General features: G+C 35.7%; 1 protein-coding gene across 6 annotated transcripts in view; it reads left to right on the top strand.

Moving 5' to 3' along the window:
• Nucleotides 1-20961, top strand: part of DOCK7 (dedicator of cytokinesis 7) — a 193776-nt gene that overhangs the window by 23466 nt on the left and 149349 nt on the right. For all 6 annotated transcript variants that reach the window (XR_009008674.1, XM_057548786.1, XM_057548800.1 and 3 more), the window contains exons 3-9: nucleotides 9376-9551; nucleotides 9741-9809; nucleotides 15218-15347; nucleotides 15442-15654; nucleotides 15971-16056; nucleotides 16628-16694; nucleotides 17604-17753. Coding sequence is in view for 5 of the 6 variants with exons in the window: in XM_057548786.1 (XP_057404769.1) it covers nucleotides 9376-9551; nucleotides 9741-9809; nucleotides 15218-15347; nucleotides 15442-15654; nucleotides 15971-16056; nucleotides 16628-16694; nucleotides 17604-17753 (891 nt within the window). In the remaining variant the exon portion in view is untranslated. The remainder of the gene's footprint in view (nucleotides 1-9375; nucleotides 9552-9740; nucleotides 9810-15217; nucleotides 15348-15441; nucleotides 15655-15970; nucleotides 16057-16627; nucleotides 16695-17603; nucleotides 17754-20961) is intronic.

Here is a 20961-nt window from a genome sequence, read left to right as displayed (position 1 = left end):
TGTGCAGCTGAGTATGGCTGGAGGAAAACACACAGATCCCATTGACTGGTCTCACGTTAAATTTATGACCACTAACTCATGAAGGCTTTAACATTGCTAGGCAAACATTTTATTTTCCTAGTCCATTCATTTTCCCACTGTTTTAGTTGACCCATTTCATGCCTCCTACTCTTTCCTTAAAACCCTAATTGCTCTTCCCCATTTTCACTCTTAGGATGACTTGGCTTCCTGTTTCACTGAGAAAATTGAAGCAGTCAGAAAGAACGTCCACATACTCCTACCACCATGTGTGTTCACCTTTTATCATCTGTACCCATATTGTCTGTCTGTTCACCAGTTATTTTAAATGAACCACTAGTGAACTAGATCCCAAGTTCCCTTGCTCAAATACAGTACTTTAGGAATTCTCCCTACTCTCTCTTTTTTAGAAAAATTTATTTATTTTTGGCTGTGTTGGGTCTTCGTTGCTGTGTGCGGGCTTTCTCTAGTTGCGGTGAGCGGGGGCTACTCTTCATTGTGGTGCACATGCTTCTCATTGCAGTGGTTTCTCTTGATGTGGAGCACCGGCTGTAGGTGCGCAGGCTTCAGTAGTTGTGGCATGTGGGCTCTAGAGCACAGGCTCGGTAGTTGTGGCACACAGGCTTAGTTGCTCCGCAGCATGTGGGATCCTCCTGGACCAGGGCTCGAACCTGTGCCCCTGCATTGGCAGGCAGATTCTTAACCACTGTGCCACCCGGGAAGTCCTCCCTTCTCTTTTATATCATCACTTTTTCTCTCTATTTATTGGATCATTCCCATCAGTATATAAACATGCAAGCATGCCGTTATTTCTCCCATTTAAAAAAATTCTGCTTTTTTTGCCCCACTTTTCCATCAGTCTCCAACCTCCAATATTTCTTTGCTCTTTTTTTGCAACAAAATTCCTTCGAAGGGTTGTCAGAGCTTGCTGATTTCAATTTCTCTTGTATTCTCTCTGAAAAAGTTCTTTTTAAGTTATGGGAATGTTCAAACATACACAGAAGTAGAAGACTAGTATAAACATTAACATCTTTAAATTTAACCACAGTGCTGTTATCACACTTAACAAAATTAACAGCCCATAATTCTTTGGTATCATCTAATATCCAGTGCATGTTAAATTTTCTTGATTATTTCATGCATATCTTTTTATAGTTGGTTTATTCAAATCAGGATCAAACAAAATCCACAGATGGAATTTGGTCTTAGATCACTTGCATTTTAAAAAAAAGCAGTTTCTCCCTCCTCTAACTTTTTTTTTTAAATTGAGGTATGGCTGCCTTACAATATTAAATAAGTTTCAGGTGTACAGCACTGTGTTTCACTATATTTAAAGGTTGTACTCCATTTAGAGTTATTATAAAATACTGGCTATGTTCCCTTTGCTGTATAATATATTATTGTAGCTTCTTTATTTTATAATAGTAATTTGTACCTCTTAATCTCCTACCCCTATCTTGCCCCCTGTCCCCCCCACTGGTAACCACTAGTTTGTTCTCTATGTTTGTGAGTCTGTTTCTTTTTTTGTTTTATTCTCTAGTTTGTTTTATTTTATAGATTGCACATGTAAGTGATAACATAAAATTTGTTTTTCTCTGTCTGACTTACTTCACTAAGCATAATATCATCCAAATCCATCCATGTTGTTGCTCATATGGTTGTCTAATAGTCTACGAGGGTGCCAAGAGCATCCAATGGGGAAAGGATAGTCTCTTCAACAAATGGTGCTGGGAAAGCTAGGAAGACACATGCAGAGCAGTGAAATTGGTTCCCTATCTTGTACCACTCACAAAAATTAACTTGAAATGGATCAAAGTCATAAACATAACACCTGATACTATAAAACTCCTAAAAGAAAATGTAGAGAAGAAGCTCCTTGATGTTGTTCTTGGAAATGATGTTTTTGGATATGACACCAAAAGCACAAACACCAAAAGCAAAAATCAACAAATTGGGGCTACATCAAGCTTAAAAGCTTTTGCACAGCAAAAGAAACAATTAACAAAATGAAAAGGCATCCTATGGGAGAAAAATTTTTGCAAATCATATATCAGATAAGGGGTTAATATCCAAAATATATAAAGAACTCATACAACTCAATAACAAAAAGACAAACAATCCGATTAAAAATAGGCAGAAGAACTAAATAGACATTTTTCCAAAGAAGTTATCCAAATGGCCAACAGGTACATGAAAAAGTGCTCAGGGAAATGGAAATTAAAACCACGATGAGATATCCCCTCACACCTGTTAGAATGGTTATCATCAAGAAGACAAGCGATAACAAGTGCTGGCGAGGATGTGGAGAAAAGGGAACCTTTTCCATATGTATGGAAATATGTTAATATAACTGTTTCAGACATTATATGAAATTTCTAAAAATCTTAAAAAAAAAAAAAAAGGGAACCTTTGTGCACTGTTGGTGGGAATGTAACATGGTACAGCCATATGTTTTCCTCCATACTGGAAAGCAGTATGGAGGTTCCTCAAAAAACTAAAAATAGAACTACAATATGATCCAGCAGTTCCACTTCTGGGTATTTATCTGAAGAAAATGAAAACACTAATTCGAGAAGGTACACACACCCCAATGTTCATAACAACATTATTTACAGTAGCCAAGATATGGAAGCAACCTAAATGTCCATCAACAGATGAATGGATAAAGAAGATGTGGTGTATATTTACAATGGAATACTACTCCCTCCTCCAACTTTTAAGTTTGTTTGTTTTTATGCCATTGACTTGTTGAGGAAATTGGATTAGTTGTCTTATAGAATTTCCTGCCTTTTGGATTTTATGTTTATTTCCTTGTAGACTTGTTTCTCTGTCTCCTGTATTTCCTGTAACTGGTTAGATTCTGGTTCAACTTTTTTGAAATTTCTTCCTTGTAGACTTGTTTCTCTATCTTCTGTATTCCCTGTATACGATTAGATTCTGGTTCAACTTTTTTTTTTTTTTTAACGGCTTTACTGAGATTTTTTTCACATAACCATACAATTCATCCATTTAATTTACAATTCAGTGGATTTAATGTGTTCGCAGATATGTGCAACCATCACAACAGTCAATTTAGAACGTTTTCATTACCTCAAAAAGAAACTGTTTAGCTATCACCCTTTTATCTCCCTTCCCCCATCCCAAAACAACCACTAATCAAATACCAGAATTTTGATGGCACACCAGAAAAGACTGAAAGAGATCTGAACACTAAACATGTGAGTCAGAATTCCAATGCAGTGATTGTTGAAGTAAGACAGTGTCTCACATTGCCTGTAAGGGATTCTGTAGTGCTTCACTATTGCTTCTTATTGCATCCTTTAACCCTGCTTACTGCCCAGTCATTCTCTGTTATAAAATCATGTTGCAATCTCCTCCCTCGAATCTGTAAATACAGGATCTTTCTTTGAAGTCTTGCAAAATAATTTATAGTTGTAAGCAGCTTATCACTACATCTGAAAACTAGCCTAGGCAGTTGTCTCTGATGGGAGTCAGAGAGAGTGGAGACAGTTGTAGCAGAAATAAATTTATTTCCTTGCTCCAAGTCTAGTTAATATTACACCTAGAAAACCAGTGACTTTCTATGTGAGTTTGGGAAACAAGATCATTTATCATCTCTGTGATTTAGTGTTGTTAAGAGAGTGTCATAGCTTTCTTCCCAACCCTAACCCTTACTCTTGATATGGTTGGTCAATCTTTGAGGAAAGGTTAATTTTGAATTAGACATATGTAAGGACTCCCAGCTTTTGTCATTATTTTCATGGAGTATCATTTGTGACACTTTGAATCCTGAAAAGTATACTGCCTCAGAAATAATTCTTAGGTGGAGAAGCATTGATTTATAAAGTTTAAAAAAATGTTCGCTTAAATTTATGTATGTATGTATTTATATTGTGGTAAAATATACACAACAAAATTTATCAGTTTAACCATTTCTAAGTGTACAATTAAATGGCATCAAGTACACTCACAATTTTGTGCAACCATCACCACTATCCATTTCCAAAACTTTTTAATTAACGCAAACTGAAACCCTGTACCCATTAAAAAATAATTCCATTCCCCGCCTCCTCCCAATCCCCAGTAACCTCCATTCTATTTCCTCTCTCTATGAATTTGTCTATTATATGTACATACCTCATGTAAGTGAAATCATACAATATTTGTCTTTTTGTGTCTGGCTTATTTCACTCAGCATAATGTCTTCAAGGTTCATGTGTTAGAATGCTTCAACAGCATGTGTTAGAATTTCATTTCTTTTTAAGGTTGAAAAATATGCCATTGTATATGTGTACCACATTTTGTTTATCCATTCATCTGTTGATGGACATTGGATTGTTCTCACCTTTTGGCTATTGGTAATGATGCTGCTATGAACATGAGTGTACAAGTATCTGTTTGAGTCTCTATTTTCAATTTTTTTGAGTATATAGCTAGAAGTGGAATTGGTGAGTCATATGGTAATTCTGTGTGTTTTGGTATTTTTTTTTTTCCAGAACCACCAAATTGTTTTCAACAGCAGCTGTACCATTTTACATTCCCACCAGCAGTGCACAAGACTTCCAATTTCTCAATATCCTCTCCTACACTTGTTATTTTACATTTTTTGGTAATAGCCATCATAACGGGTGTGAAGTAGTATCTTGTGTTTTTGATTTGCACGTTCCTCTTCCCACTAATTTTGTTATGTTTTATTTTCATTTAGTTCAATGTAATTTTTAAATTTCATTTTTCAGACTTCTGTGACTCATGGATTATTTGGAACTGTGTTTTTAGTTTTCAAGTGTTTGGAGGTTTTCCTGTTGTCTTTCTGTTGCTAATTTCTAGTTTGATTACATTATGGTCAGAGAACACACTCTGTATGATTTCAGTTTTTAAAAATTTGTTGAGGTTTGTTTTAGGGTTCAGGATATGGTCTATCCTGGTATTTACTTTTTGGGCCTTTGAGAAAAGTATTTGGTCTGTTGTCGTTGGGTGGATTGTTCTATAAATGTCAATTAGATCCTATTGGTTGATGGTGCTGTTGAATTTTACCATGTTGATTTTTCTGTTTGGTTTTCTTTCAGTTGTTGAGAGAGATGTCTTGAAGTCTCCAGCTATAACTGTAGATATATCTTATTTCTTCTTTCAGTTCTGTCAGTTTTTGCTTCCCATAATTTATAGCTCTGTTGTTTAGTACCTGCACATTTAAGATTGCTATGGGTCATAGCTGTTATCATCAGTAATGTACCTCTTTATTCAGTACTTTTCTTTGCACTGAAGTCGAAGTACTTTATCTTATGTTAATATAGCCACTTCTGCTTTCTTTTGATTAATGTATATATGGTATATCTTTTTCCACCCTTCTGTTTTCAGCCTCCTTATATTGTCTTTTTTGAAGTGAGCTTTTGGTATACCATACTGGTACGTCATGTTTTTAAATCCATTCTGCCAGTCTCTTATCTTCTTATTGGTGTATGTAGGCCATTTACGTTTAATGTTACTATCATTCTGCTAGGGCTTTAATCTGCCATTTTATTTTTTGTTTGTTCTCTCTGCTTTTTGTTTCTCTAGTTTCCTTTTTCTGCCTTCCTGTGGGTTACCTGAACATTTTTTAGAATTCCATTTTGTTATCTATAATGTTGTTGAGTGCATGTCTTTGTATAGTCTTTTTTTTTTTTAAATATTTATTTATTTATTTATTTATTTATGGCTGTGTTGGGTCTTCGTTTCTGTGCGTGGGCTTTCTCTAGTTGTGGCAAGCGGGGGCCACTCTTCATCGTGGTGTGCGGGCCTCTCACTATCGTGGCCTCTCTTGTTGCGGAGCACAGGCTCCAGATGCGCAGGCTCAGTAATTGTGGCTCACGGGCCTAGTTGCTCCGCGGCATGTGGGATCTTCCCAGACCAGGGCTTGAACCCATGTCCCCTGCATTGGCAGGCGGATTCTCAACCACTGCGCCACCAGGGAAGCCCTGTATAGTCTTTTTAGTGGTTGCTTAAGGTATTGTATATACATAACTAATCACGCTACTGGTGTTGACATTTTACCAGTTTGAGTGAAGTGTGGAAATCTTATGTACCTTTATGTCTCTTCACCCTATAGGTATTAAATTATATAGACCTCACCTGACATTGCCTCAGCAGTAAAGGGAAGGAGTTCTTGTTACTGCTGTATAGGAATAGGTGTCCAGATTCCCTGTGTGGACTCCACTGACACTGTGGGAGTGGAGGATTCATTACCTTCCAGTAGATGTGAAAATCTCAGCTCCCCACTCTGACTTCTCTGACATCGTGCTGAATGGGTAGTGTTGGGATGGCTTGTTACAGCTTGGTGAGGGTGAAGTCTAGCTCCCCATTTGGCCTTTGCTGGTGTGGATATAGGTGGGACTACAGTTTTTCATGTGATGTTTGGCTGGAGTAGAGTGGTTATTCTCTAACAGTTTTCTGTTTTACTAGGCTGCTGCTTTCTTGGTCCTTTGGCTGGGGAGAACAGGCTTTGGTTGTGTTTTTTGTTTTCCTGTGCTCCTTGGTGTTTCTGGGTTGTGGGCTTCTCTGCATCAGGTCTGGAGTATATAAGGTAAAAAGAAATTTTAGGTAACTCACTGTTGTGCTATTCCTTGGGTCCCGAGGTCCCTGTTGGTCTGCCTTTCTCTATCCACGTTTCAGAGCCGTCTTATGTTTATTTTATATATAATCTCTAGGGTTTGTAGTTGTAACTAGTGGGAAGAATAGAGGTAAGTATGTCTACTCCATCTTCCTGGAAGTGGAGGTACCTACTTGTGACTTTTGATGCTGAGCACTTTTTCATGTGCTAACTGGCCATTTTTTAAAAAATAAATTAAATTTTATTTTATGGACTCTGTTGGATTTTTTTATTTAAAAAATTTTATTTTATTTATTTATTTATTTTGGTTGTGCCAGGTCTTAGTTGTGGCACGTGTGCTCCTTAGTTGTGGCTCGAGGGCTCCTTAGTTGTGGCATGCAAACTCTTAGTTACAGCATGCATGTGGGATCTAGTTCCCTGACCAGGGATCCATCCTGCGTCCCCTGTGTTGGGAGATGGATTCTTAACCACTGCGCCACCAGGGAAGTCCCTAACTGGCCATTTTTATATCTTCCTTTCTGAATGTCTTACCAACTGCCCCCCCACCCCATGCCATTTATTTGAGGGGGTGGTTTGTTTTTATGAGATGTGGGACTTCTTTATATATTCTAGATGCCAGTCCCTTATTAAATGTATTTTGTAAATATTTTCTCTTAGTGTGGCTTGCCTGTTCATTTTCTTAACCATCTTTTGATGTATCAATTTTTCTTTTACGATTATCCCTTTCTCTGAGAAACCTTTGCCTACTCCAAATTTTGAAGATATTCTCCTATATTTCCTTCTAGCAGCTTTATAGTTTTAGCATTTATGTTTATATCTGTGGTCCATCTCAGTTTGGTTTTTGTACATGTCGTGATGTAAGGATTGAAGTTCATTTTTCCCCCATATAGATATCCAACTTTTCCAGCAACAGTAATTGAAAAAGATTTCCCTTTCCCTGATGAATTGCTTCTATGCTTCTATTAAGCATGTCATGATAGTGTATTAGGTACTTGGTAGAATAGGTAAGATAGAATGCTTATGAGAGAAAACCATGAATTTAGATCTTAAAGACCCAGTTTGAAATTTTTCTCTATCATTTTGTGGCTATTTTATTTTCAGAAGTTAACTTCTTTGAGCACAATTGCCTTTATTTGTAGAATTGAAATAGTAATTATCTCTAACTTATAGGGTTTGGGGGAGGTTTAAATGAGAAAACATATAATGATAATGATAATAATAGCCTATCTTTTGAGTGTTTATGATGTGATAGTCATTCATTATTTTACTTAGTATCTTTAAAATGTTGTTGCTCTACCTAGTTGTTCAGTCCAAAGAAGTATAGATTAAAGCACCTTCTTTGTAGTAATGCAAACTTGCACAGTAGGCAGGTCTCAGTGTTTTTACCCAGTTGAACATCTTGAAAAATAACATATTCTTATTTTCATTGGTCCACAACTGCACATTTGTTGTATAATCGTTTATAGTTTTGCCTGAATAATTTTCTTTCTTGAATTAGATAAGAAATAGAGTATCTTATCAAAAACTATAATTTCAGCTTGGCTAAGGAATGCCACAAATATCCTATTATTGCTAATAATACTTTTAATAGGGTCTATTAGTTTCCTTGGGTGCTGTAACAAATTCCCACAAACTGGGTGGCTTAAAACAACAGAAATGTATTCTTTCACAGTGCTGGAGTCCAGAAGTCTGGAATCAGTATCAACGGGCAGAAATCAAGGTTTTGGCAAGGTTGCACTTTCTTCAGAGGCTCCCTTCAGTAGCACTTTCTCGCCTCTTCCAGATTCTGGTGGCTGCTTGTGGCACATCGCTTCTATCTTCAAGGCCAGAATCTTCAAATCTCTCTTTTCTGTGTCTTCACATGGCTTTCCTCTTGGTGTGGCCCAAATCTCTGTTTATCTTCATATAAGGATATGTGTGATTGCATTTAGGACCCACTCAGATAATCCAGGATAATGTCCCTCTTTTAAGATCCTTAATGGTATCTTCAAACACTCTTATTTTATATTTTATTTATTTATTTTGACATATAAGGTCCATGGATTGGGATTTGGCAATCTTTTGGAGGGCCATTTTTCCCCCTACTGCAGTATGGTTGTACGTTTTTACTAGGATAACAGTAACAACAAATAAAGTAAAAGCACCACTAAGAAACTTAGCAATGAAAATTCCAAATTATAAAAAAGAATCCCTCCAGTGAGTATTTTGTCACTGTATAGTATTATAAAACTGTTAATTATCTTACTGTTTTTATGTGGGAGTTATGGGCAAAATCGAAGCAAGAAGATCAGAGAGAGTATGACCCAACACTTTGTGGTTTCTTTAGTTCATCTGGCTGAATATCTGTTGACATTTTAGAAATAGCAAGGGAAAAATTATGTTTTTTTTTTTAAATTTATTTATTTATTTATTTATGGCTGTGTTGGGTCTTCGTTTCTGTGCGAGGGCCCTCTCCAGTTGCGGCGAGCGGGGGCCACTCTTCATCGCGGTGTGCGGGCCTCTCACTATGGTGGCCTCTCTTGTTGCGGAGCACAGGCTCCAGACGCGCAGGCTCAGTAGTTGTGGCTCACGGGCTTAGTCGCTCCGCGGCATGTGGGATCTTCCCAGACCAGGGCTCGAACCCGTGTCCCCTGCATTGGCAGGCAGATTCTCAACCACTGCGCCACCAGGGAAGCCCTATGTTTTTTTAAATAATAAATCTATTTAAGTTTTAAAATTCTTGTGTCCACCTCTTCCTTTATACCCACCTCTCACATCCATCCCTCTTTATGAAGGTGCCCCTTACTGAAGCAGTGGATCCAGTGGATTTGGAAGATTACCTCATTACTCATCCTTTAGCTGTGGATTCTGGGCTTTTAAGGGATTTGATTGAATTCCCTCCAGATGATATTGAAGTGGTTTATAGTCCTAGGGACTGTAGAACCCTTGTTTCAGCTGTACCTGAAGAAAGGTAAGGAGACATTTACCTATTTCTGGTTTTAGTGTAACTATAAAAAGGCTACCTTCCATTATTTTATTTAGATTCTATTTCTTGTGGTAGTGTTGTTTCCTATTATATGAACAAGAGCGCGGCAGCAGAATTCACAAACATCAATGCTTTCCTGTCTAAATTATAAATATATTTTCTTTTTTAAAATAGTGAAATGGATCCACATGTTAGAGATTGTATAAGAAGTTATACAGAAGACTGGGCAATTGTGATCAGAAAGTAAGTTATATATTCATTATGACATTTAAAAATACTGAGTAGGATCTATAAATGGATTAAATTAGATTAATACTAATTATGAGACCTGAAAATTCATTTAAAAAATAGCTGAAAAAGTAAAAGAAGAACCTTTGCATATAGATATTTTTTCCTTAGGAGTTCCACAATTACTTTCTCTTACTTTCCTTATAAAATAATACGTTTGTGAGGATAGTATTTCTATATTATCATAGATCATTAATAACTAATAATAACATATAATAATGATTTGTAGTCTAATTCTTTTGGGAAATTGTGGGTAAATATTGATGAATAATTTGTATTTCTCAAAAAGAATCCAATTTATTAAATTGGTTAAGTTAAATTTATTTGTTTATTTTATTTATTTATTTTTAAAAATTATATATTTATTTATTTATTTATGGCCGCATTGGGTCTTCGTTGCTGCACGCGGGCTTTCTCTAGTTGCGGCGAGCGGGGGCTATTCTTCATTGTGGTGTGCGGGCCTCTCATTGCGGTGGCTTCTCTTGTTGTGGAGCACGGTCTCTAGGTGTGCGGGCTTCAGTAGTTGTGGCACGTGGGCTTCAGTAGTTGTGGCTTGTGGGCTCTAGAGCGCAGGCTCAGTAGTTGTGGCGCACGGGCTTAGTTGCTCCGCAGCATGTGGGATCTTCCTGGACCAGGGCTCGAACCCACGTCCCCTGTATTGGCAGGCAGATTCTTAACCACTGCGCCACCAGAGAAGTCCCGGTTAAGTTAAATTTAATAGCTAGTTTTCTAGATCAAGCTGTTTGCAAGGTCTCTGCCTTTTATTAACTAACTGAATATTTACAGGTCCTTGACCTGTACATCCAATCAAGTAAGTAGTTGTAAAAATAATGTTTTGTTTTACCACAAAATTTATGTTTCTAATGGATGGTGTTTGAAATATCAAATCAGATTAAGAAATAAAATAAAATTACTCTTCCTTTGCTAATTTGCATAATGAAGAAGGGTCTTCATACTGAATCTTCTTAGCCTTATTTTATTTTTCTAAAAGAAGTATAATTACTGAAGTAGTGGAAAATTCTGTTATGACATTACAGTTTTGAGAAATGAAGTTATCTGTGCTAAATTGTACCAGTAACAGTGATGTATCCATTGCTTATTGTGTTGCTCTTATGGGCAACTGTCTTATTTCACTGTGTTTCACTCTTGGGGTTACTGCTGACATGCTTTTTAATTTTAGTGTGACCTAATAAAAATACAGTCTGCTACCCTTTATAAAGAAGAGCTGTTTTTATGAACTTACAATTTTGATAAGTATTTCAATAGCCAGATTTTAGAGATTACTGAAGAAGACTGTTCCTCTGTCAGATAACTCAAAAGTCTTTACCTTTATGCATGTATGTTGGAAACCTGTAATCAGAAATCTTAATAGAAATAGATTAGTTGTAAAATATATTAACCTTAGAATCATGGAGTCATCTTGCTACTTAATTCTAATCAAGGAATTGCTGACCTTGATTTAAGCCAAGAGGGTACAGTAGTTAACATTTATGGTTATTTGCTATATGCTGGGCATTTTATTGGATACTTTACACTCATCTCGTTTAAGGTTCCAACAGACGAGGTAGCTCAGGCTCAGAGTACTTAAGTAACTTCTTTGAGGTCCCATAGCCAAAAAGTGGGATAGCTAGGATTAGAACCTGGGGCATCAGATTCTAATGCTTGTATTTTTTTCTGTTATACTAGATATTATTTATTACCTTCAGTAGTAAATGGAAGACAAAGGGGTACTTTTGGTAGACTAGAAGTTTTAAAGTATCCCTGAAATATAAAAGGTATGATTGGAACACAACAGAAAACCACAGCACAGAATAATCTAAGATACATGCAAAAGGTTCAGTAGAGCTTTAGGCTCAGTGAATACAGGCAGTGGAAGGGGGACCTGGGGTAAATGTTGAACATTTGGTTACTTTGAAACCTCCTATACCCTTCTTTATGCATAGAAGTGGGAGCAGAGGTATCTGCCTATTTACTTATTGATTGATTGATTGGCTGGCTGGGTTGGGTCTTCGTTGTTGCGCCTGGGCTTTCTCCAGTTGCGGCGAGCAGGGGCTACTCTTCGTTGTGGTGCGCGGGCTTCTCATTGCGGTGGCTTCTCTTTGTTGCAGAGCACAGGCTCTAGGCACGTGGACTTCAGTAGTTGTAGCACACGGGCTCAGTAGTTGCGGGTCATGGGCTCTAGAGAGCAGGCTCAGTAGTTGTGGTGCACGGGCTTAGTTGCTCCGCGGCACGTGGGATCTTCCCGGACCAGGGCTCGAACTCGTGTCCCCTGCATTGGCAGGCGGATTCTTAACCACTGTGCCACCAGGAAAGTCTGGTATCTGCCTATTTTAAGAGCACTGATTATAGGGGCTTGAGCTCATAGAATAGTGCCTGGGGTGGGCATACCTTGGAAGAAGAAGGAGCCCTCATACCCAGAAGACTGGCAGACTCTGCCTGGAAGCATGAGGTGCCTCTTCTCCACAGCCACTGGATGTGTGTTTGGCTAAGCAGTTACAGTATTTTCAGACAGATATGGGCTTACAAATTTAAAAATGAGCATTAGAACCTAGAATTGCCAACCATTTGATTAAAACCAGTGCACTTGAAAGAGAATTATCAAACTACAAATAAAAGAACTTATAATCTAGTAAATAGTTAATAGAACACACATCAAGACCCATACGTGTAACTAATATACTCGAAGAGATGTGAAAAAGTTATGGTAACCATATAAAAAATCAACTGGTTATCTTTGGAAGTGAAAATTTTATTCAGTGAAAAAAATTTTTATAACTCAGATGGGTTTAATGGCAGAGTGGATGTGACTGGAAAGTGGAATAGTAAGTTATAAGATGAAACCAAGACATTCTTCCATAATTCAGCACAGAAGGGTAAAAGTATCGTACTTTATTCATTCAAGACATACTTACTGAGAGGCTAGTATGTGCCAGGCACTATACTAAGCAGTGATGATACAGCAGTCAACAAAACTAACTCCGTGCCCTCATGGAGCTTATGTTCTACTTGGGGTTGAGGGCAATAGTCGTTAATTAAACAAACACAGATAAATATATAATAGTTGGGAAGAGTAGACGGAAGTCTTGTAGAGAAAAAAAGTAGGATGGGGGGATAGGGAGAGCCAAGAAGAGGTGATTCCACTTTGAATAACTAATCGGAAGAGGCCTTTCTGATAAGATGAATTTGAGCGAAGATGTGAAGGAAGTTAAGGAGTAAGCCCTCTGGATATCTGGGGGAAGAGTGTACTAGGCAGAGGCAAGAGCAGTACACGCAAAGGCTCCATATTGGAAGCATGCTGGGAATGTTCAAGGAATAGTAGAGAGGTCAGTGTGGCTGGAACAGAATAAGTGAGGGAGAGAATGCCAAGATACAGAGTCGTAGAAATGGTGGTGTTGGATGGGTAATCATGTAGAGCCTTATCATAGCAACTGACTACAGGAACAGAATGATAATATAGAAAAGAGTATTGATCATGAATCATGTCATTCTTCTGAGCTCTCTTGTATTTCATACTATCAATTTTTTAGGACATAAAGGAGGAAGAATGCAACAGTATTCTGGTTTATTAGAGTAGCTTAGATATCTAGTTTTTCAATTAAGGCACTTTTTTTCACATTATCTCATTTTTATTAAAAAATACAAAAACTATAAGTATGTACATACTTATGTATATGTATATACTTATGATTATACATATGCCCAGGAAAAGATCCAGTTAGTTAAATACTAAGAGTTCAAGACTGATACTCTCTGAGTAGTAGAAATATAATGATTTTATTTTTACAAGTCTATATTTTTAAATTATCAACAATGAGCATGGATTGGTTCTGTAATAATAAAATGTTATTTAAAAAAACCCTTTTTCATATAGAAAAGCAACAGTGTATTCTGTCCTTTAAGGAAAATACAAATGTTTCCCTTGAGGAAAAAAGGTGCAAAGACTAGAAAACAGTTTAGTATCTTTCAAAAATATCTGGTAATGGTTTTTGGCTGCAAAGTTTTGTCTATTTGTCTTTAGTCAACATTGTGTAAAGAGTTAAACGGACCTGTGTTTGAATTCAAACTTTGTCACTTTACAGGCATTTTTACACAAATTAAGGCACTTTAAACATTTCATGAAAGATTAAAATATCTGCTTCTGAGTAATATCTTTCATGTTACTATATTGCGTATCTTTATTTTAGTTATTCCAGAGAAAAATGCTTTCTTTTATTTTGTGATTATGCTATGATGTGAGCATCATGTAGCTGCTATTTCAATACCTTTTGCAGCAAGACATGAGAATAATTCATATTAAGTGTGATTCTTTACTATGTCATAAATTGACTGATAGAACCATATCATCCTCTGGTAATTATAATTGTTTATGCTCCAGTTAAAATTTCCCCCAGTTTGACTATATGAGGTGTGACACAGTAGTTGCTCTTTGATCATAGTGTCTCTAATATTCTTGGACATTGGGTTGTTAGGAAAGAAGTATACATTAGTTTAAGAGTTGTTCTTAGCCTAATATATATATTATACAACAATATATGTTAATTAAGAATATATGTATACAGTGGTGTAGATCTTGCTATTCTTTCATTTTACAGGCTCTTTTTTTTTTGACTGTGTTCAGTCTTCGTTGCTGCGTGCGGGGTTTCTCTAGTTGCGGCGAGTGGGGTCTACTCTTTGTTGTGGTGCGTGGGCTTCTCATTGCTGTGGCTTCTCTTGTTGCGGAGCACTGGCCCTAGGCGCATGGTCTTAGTTGCTCCGCGGCATGTGGGATCTTCCTGGACCAGGGATCGAACCCATGTCCCCTGCATTGGCGGGTGGATTCCTAACCACTGCGCCACCAGGGAAGTCCCTATTTTTTCATTTTAGAAGCCTGAAGCTTTAGGTTGTTTAAGATTTTTTATACATAATGAGATATAGCAAAATTTTTTTGGCTATTTGGAACTTTAAGGTTCAGTGCTTTATATATTTTTTGCCTTTTAAGAATTTACATTGTTAAGAATGCAGGATATATTTTCTGCTCTCTCATTTTACTCTTTAACCTGGCTTCCCATCCTTTCCTTTTACTGACCAATTCTCTGAATTGAAAGTACAACTTAAATTATATCCACATAATTGTCATGAAAAGGAAGGGACAATATGATTTACCTCTGGAAACTCATAAATGCTCTCTAGTTGGATTAAAGGAACTTCGGATGGAAGTTTTCTTAAACCTCTGGTTAAATGTTTAATACACTCAAAACTGCCAGAATATATTCTTATAATGTAAAGAAATAGTGCAGAGAACAGTTGGCTTATTACATAATGATGATGAAAAAGTGAAAAATTTTCAAACATTGATATTTCCTTAATTATTTTATTTTGAATAGATATCATAAACTGGGAACAGGATTTAATCCTAATACATTAGATAAACAGAAAGAAAGGCAAAAAGGTTTGCCAAAACAGGTCTTTGAATCCGATGAAGCTCCAGATGGCAACAACTACCAGGATGAACAAGTAATACTTTTATTTTTAAATGACTATAAAAAGTTATTTTAAAATAGTTTATTTTTTATTCATTGATTAATATATTTAATGTTTTGCATGACAGGATGATCTTAAAAGACGTTCAATGTCAATAGATGATACTCCAAGGGGTAGCTGGGCCTGCAGTATTTTTGACTTGAAAAATTCACTTCCTGATGCTTTGCTTCCCAATTTACTTGATCGAACTCCAAATGAAGAAATAGACCGTCAGAATGATGACCAAAGGAAAGCAAACCGTCATAAGGAACTCTTTGCTTTGCATCCATCACCAGATGAGGTATAGATAATTTGGATATAAAGAAGCAAATGATTATTAAGATAGATGTTTTGGGAGTATGAATTGTATGTAGCATTATGATAATATAGGGAATAAAACTTAATTGAAACATAGCTATGCTTTTTATAAATGAAATATAGTTGAGCACACTTATGATCTAATGACTCCTGTTTGAGGATAAATAGGCCATTCTTTTCTGTGTTCACTTGTGAAGACTAAAAGTAGTAGATTAATAAAATAAGTTCTTAAAAAATAAATTGTAAAGGGTTGACATATGGTAAGCATGTTCATTTTGGTGTTGCTTGTCAATTTGTAGGAAGAACCAATAGAACGACTTAGTGTTCCTGAGGTGCCCAAAGAACATTTTGGTCAAAGACTTCTTGTAAAATGTTTATCACTCAAGTGAGTATTTATTTTGTTTACTATGTAACTTTTATTTTCTGGAATAATAGTTTGAATACCAGTATAACAAAATCCTGGTAGATTTTATACTTGTGTTTGTGTCCTTTTGAAAAGTATTGTTCTGTACATAATTTTAAATTCTACTAAACATTTAATCTTGCCTATGAAGCTGAGCTTTAGAGCATTTTTGGCTAGGTGAAGATGACTCTGCCTCAGTTATGTAACTAGTCTTAAAACTTGAAAAAACATTCACTGAAATCTGTAGTATTTGTCAGACACTGTTCTTGGCTTGAGGAATATAAAGACAAAGGATCTTTTTCCTTAGAGATGATTTTATATTTGTTACATGGCAGGCTTTGTTTTTTCTTAAGATTTTGAAGTATGTAGTAATGGTTGATTTAGACTGTGAAAGAGATACATGGAGAAGTGTGTTTCAGGAAGAGGGGCGGTGTAGATGGTGTAGCACAGATGTAGAAAAGTACAAGGTATTGAGAGAATTTATTTTTGGAATGAGAATTTCTCGAACTATGTACTTTATTTTTAAACTACTTCATCCTTTTCCTTCTTAAAGGTTTGAAATTGAAATTGAACCCATTTTTGCAAGTTTGGCTTTATATGATGTGAAGGAAAAGAAAAAGGTAAGGTTATATAATTTGAACCTAGTCTTTTGTCACAATCATAGGTTCAGAAACCTGCTTTTAAATTGTTTTATAAGATAAATAATGACTTTTTGAGAATATTATTAAACATGGATTTTTTAAGAAGAAAGTAGAAATTTAAGACATAAGGTATTTTCTACTATAAAATAGTTCAGTTGACCTAGTTTTTATTTCATTGAAAGAGTTCCAAAAGCTAGTAGCAGAAGCAACTTTCTTTTAGTTTAATAAATAGAAAAAATACAAGAAAACCATTTTAGGCAACTGATGTATAAAGGATTACAATGATGGTGACAGTGAATTTTTGTTGATGTAATTTTCAGATTCTCACTAGCTAAAAGATCATTTATATATATTTCAAATATTCTTGTCTAAAGTAGTGCTCTTAGTTTTGCCATTATATCTTTATTACACTTAGGAGTTTTTCAGAGGGCTGTCTCATACAGCATTTCAGTATTCTAAGCCTAATGTGTAGTAGAAACTTAAAATGCCTTTAGTGACTTCTGCTGTCAACATATTATGGATTTCTGTAGTGGAACTGTATTCCAGCAACTTGTATTTGCTAAATCAAATTTTCTGAGATGTTATTCATGTAATTGTTTTAAAGACTCAGTTTGGGGTAATTCATCTCGATAATAATTTCTTTGTATACTTTATTAGAAGTTAAATTTCTAATTAAAAGAGTGTGAGATATGGTTCTTTAGAATATGTTTTTTGCATTATATTTTTTTTGCTTTGATTTAGACATGTAAAGATCAGTCAGTGAAATATATGGTAAACTGTATGTTAGTATAATCGTCTAATATCTGTAATATTTTAAGACTGTATGATTTTTGTGAGTTTTTATAAAATACACAGGTTTTAAATTTGATATATGAATATGTTTTTTAGATTTCAGAAAACTTTTATTTTGACCTTAATTCTGAGCAGATGAAAGGATTATTACGTCCACATGTACCACCTGCTGCCATTACCACCCTGGCACGATCAGCTATTTTTTCTATCACTTATCCTTCCCAAGATGTTTTTCTTGTAATAAAGGTGAGAATAATGTTAAATATATTTGTTTATTTGTGTTGTGTCTGTATACTTGTGTCCCTATCAATATTGCAAGCTTTTTAAGGGTAAAGATTTTATCTTTAACCTATTTTTTCATCTTAATATTTCTTAACACAATATTAGACGTATACTATAGGTGCTACCTAAATTTTTCTTGAGTGGGGAGCTTTATTAGTGTTCTCCAGAGAAATAGATCAATAGGAGGGAGATACACACACACACACACACACACACACACACACACACACAGAGAGAGAGAGAGAGAGAGAGAGAGAGAGAGATTGATTGATTGATTTTAAGGAAGTGGCTCGTGTGATTGTGGGGGCTGACAGGTTTGAAATGTGTAGCGCAGGCTGGAAATCCAGGTAAGGGGTGATGTTGTAGTCTTAAGTCTGAATTCCACAGGGCAGCAGACCAGAAACTCAGGCAGGATTGCTGTGTTGCAGTCTTGAGAATCCTTCTTTGAGAAACCTTAGTCTTTGTTCTTTAAGTCTTCAACTAACTGGATGAGGCCCACCCACATTATGGAGGGCAATCTGCTCTACTCAAAGTCTACTGATTTAAAAGTTAATCACCTCTAAAAAATACCTTCATAGCAACATCTAGATTGGTGTTTGATAACCTAGCCATGTTGGCATATAAAATTAAGCATCATGGGAGCTATACTATGATTTTATCACTCAGCTCCTAAATATATAAATACTAAAATCTAAATCATTGAGATCATGGAGCATTATGGTTTGACTGTCAGCCAATTAAGAATAAGGATTACAGTTTCTAAAATCTGAATATTACTAAGATACTTAGCTTAGGGTAACTTAAGAATAATTTACCTTAACTTGACCTTGACTTGAGAATAGCCTAAAATATATTCTTTAATCATTTTATCTGTATTTATATAAAATTATCATAAAAAGGTAATGAATTTTATAATAAGGTTATAAAGTAGATTGTCATGAAATGAATTTTATTTACCCACAGGAATAATGTCCTAATTTGTGGACAGATTCCTATGAATTCAGGTTAAAATAAATCTTAGTTACAATGAACAATCTTACAAGCAAAGATTTAGCAGCAGTGGTCTTCAGAAACTCACTTAAGATTAAAAGTTCTAGATATTAATACAATTGATAAATGTGTATACACAGTTATTTTACATGGGAAAATAATAAGTTTTCATAAAATAGAACATATTTGAGGGAATGAACTGGAAAGATAGAGATGATGATTGGAATACTAGCTGCTTAAAAATGAGACTGTTCATACCATATGGTCCCAATTGTGTAAAATATATACACACACACCTATACACACATAAATGTTTGTATATACATAGAAAAAGACTTTTATATAATTTCAAAAATATGTACAAGTTAAAGTGTTTTACAGACTTTAAAGAAAATGTATTTAGGAGGTTTTCTTAAATCATAGTCCAGCAGGATGTTTTTGTTTTTTGAGAGAAAAATCCCCTTGATCTGTGTATTGGTTAGTTATTGCTCTACAAGAACAAAAAGACAAAATCCCAGTGGCATGCAACAATAAGCATTTTTTAGTTCATGCGTCTGAGTTGTCTGTGTGGTCAGCCAGTAAAGTTGTACTCTCTTAGGTAATTGTGCTCCTTCCAAGTGTCTGTAGGTTGGCTGGGCGTCACTTGATTTAGTTAGAGCTGTTCTTTGTACGTCTCTTTTCTGGCAGGCTAGACTGGCGTATTCTCATGGTGATTGCATAAGTGCCAGAGAGCTGACCCAGCTGCATAGACACTTCTCTAGCCTTTGGTCACATCACACCAGCTAACATTTTATTGACCAAAACAGGTCACATGATAACACAAACTCTAGGAGTTGTGATATATACCTGACCTCTTTATTTGGAGGAATTGCAGTGTCATATAGCAGTGAGGGGGTAAAGGAAGGGTGAAGAGTCATAGGATATTTATATGTCAGCGTTGGTAGATGCTGCCATATTGGTTTCCAAAGTATCTGTGATAGTTGTATTCCCCACCAGGGGTGAATAAGAGTTTCAGTTAGTCACACTTACCAGTTTTTTAAAAAACTGACATATGAAATACATATAATAAGACCTGTATAGTTTACAAATGTGGGGTAAACAGAGTGATGAATTCTTACTATGTATTTTTCTGTGTAATCATGACTAAGCTCAAGCCATACAGTATTTCCATCACCTCATCACCCTGGAGAGTTCTTTTGTTTGTCTTTCTAGTGACCACCTCCTCTGTTCCACCAGATGACTAGTATTCCAACTTAAATCACCATTATTTAGCTTTTCCTCTTCTTGAATTTCATCTGAGCACAGTCATACAATATGTAGTCTTTTGTGCCTGGCTTGTTTCAACTCAATATAATTTCTTTGAGAATCCTCTATATTATGTACAGCAGTAGTTTGTTCTTTTATTTTTATCATCATGTTTTACTTCATTGTCTGATTATAACACAGTTTATTTATCCTGCTTAGATGAATAGATAGACCTTGGTAGACCATAGGGTTTTTTTTTTTCCCCTAGTGTATATCTGGTTTTCAGTTGGTTGTTATGAATAAAGCTTCTGTGTACATTCTTTAACAAGTCTTTTGGTACATGAGTATACATGTGTTTGTGTTTGATATTGCTGGATAATAGTGTTGATACATGTTTAGCATAAATACATGTATCAGTTTCCCAGAGTGATTCAACCGTTTTCCACTCTTGCCAGCACTGCTATTTGATAGTCTTCTTAACTGTGGCCATTCTGGTTTTCACTGTGCAACCATCTTTATATACTTACTGGTCATTGGATAGTCTGTTCGTGAAATGCCTGTTGAAATAATTTGCCCATATTTTTGTTGGGTTATTTTGGCTTTTTTATTATTGATTTATAGGAATTCTTAATCTATTCTGCATGTTATTTTTTTGTTGATTATTTGTATTCACATTTTTTGCCACTCTGTGCTTGCTTTCTCACAGAATGTTATCCTTTGATAAACCAAAGTTTATAGCTTACATGTTGTCTAATTTATCAACCTTTTTCTTTATGGCTATGTTATTTTGTGTTTTGTGTATGAAATTTTTGCCTCCCTCAAATTCAAAAATATATTCTCTTAAGTGATCCCTGGTAAGAGTAATTGTTTCACCTTACACATATAGTTTGGAGTGAAGTTGAGATGAAGATTAATCCCCCCCACATATGGATAACCA

This window comes from Balaenoptera acutorostrata, chromosome 1 (assembly GCF_949987535.1).
Source record: "Balaenoptera acutorostrata chromosome 1, mBalAcu1.1, whole genome shotgun sequence".
Classification (NCBI taxonomy): Eukaryota; Metazoa; Chordata; class Mammalia; order Artiodactyla; family Balaenopteridae; genus Balaenoptera; species Balaenoptera acutorostrata.
This window is presented reverse-complemented; position numbering and strand designations above follow the sequence as displayed.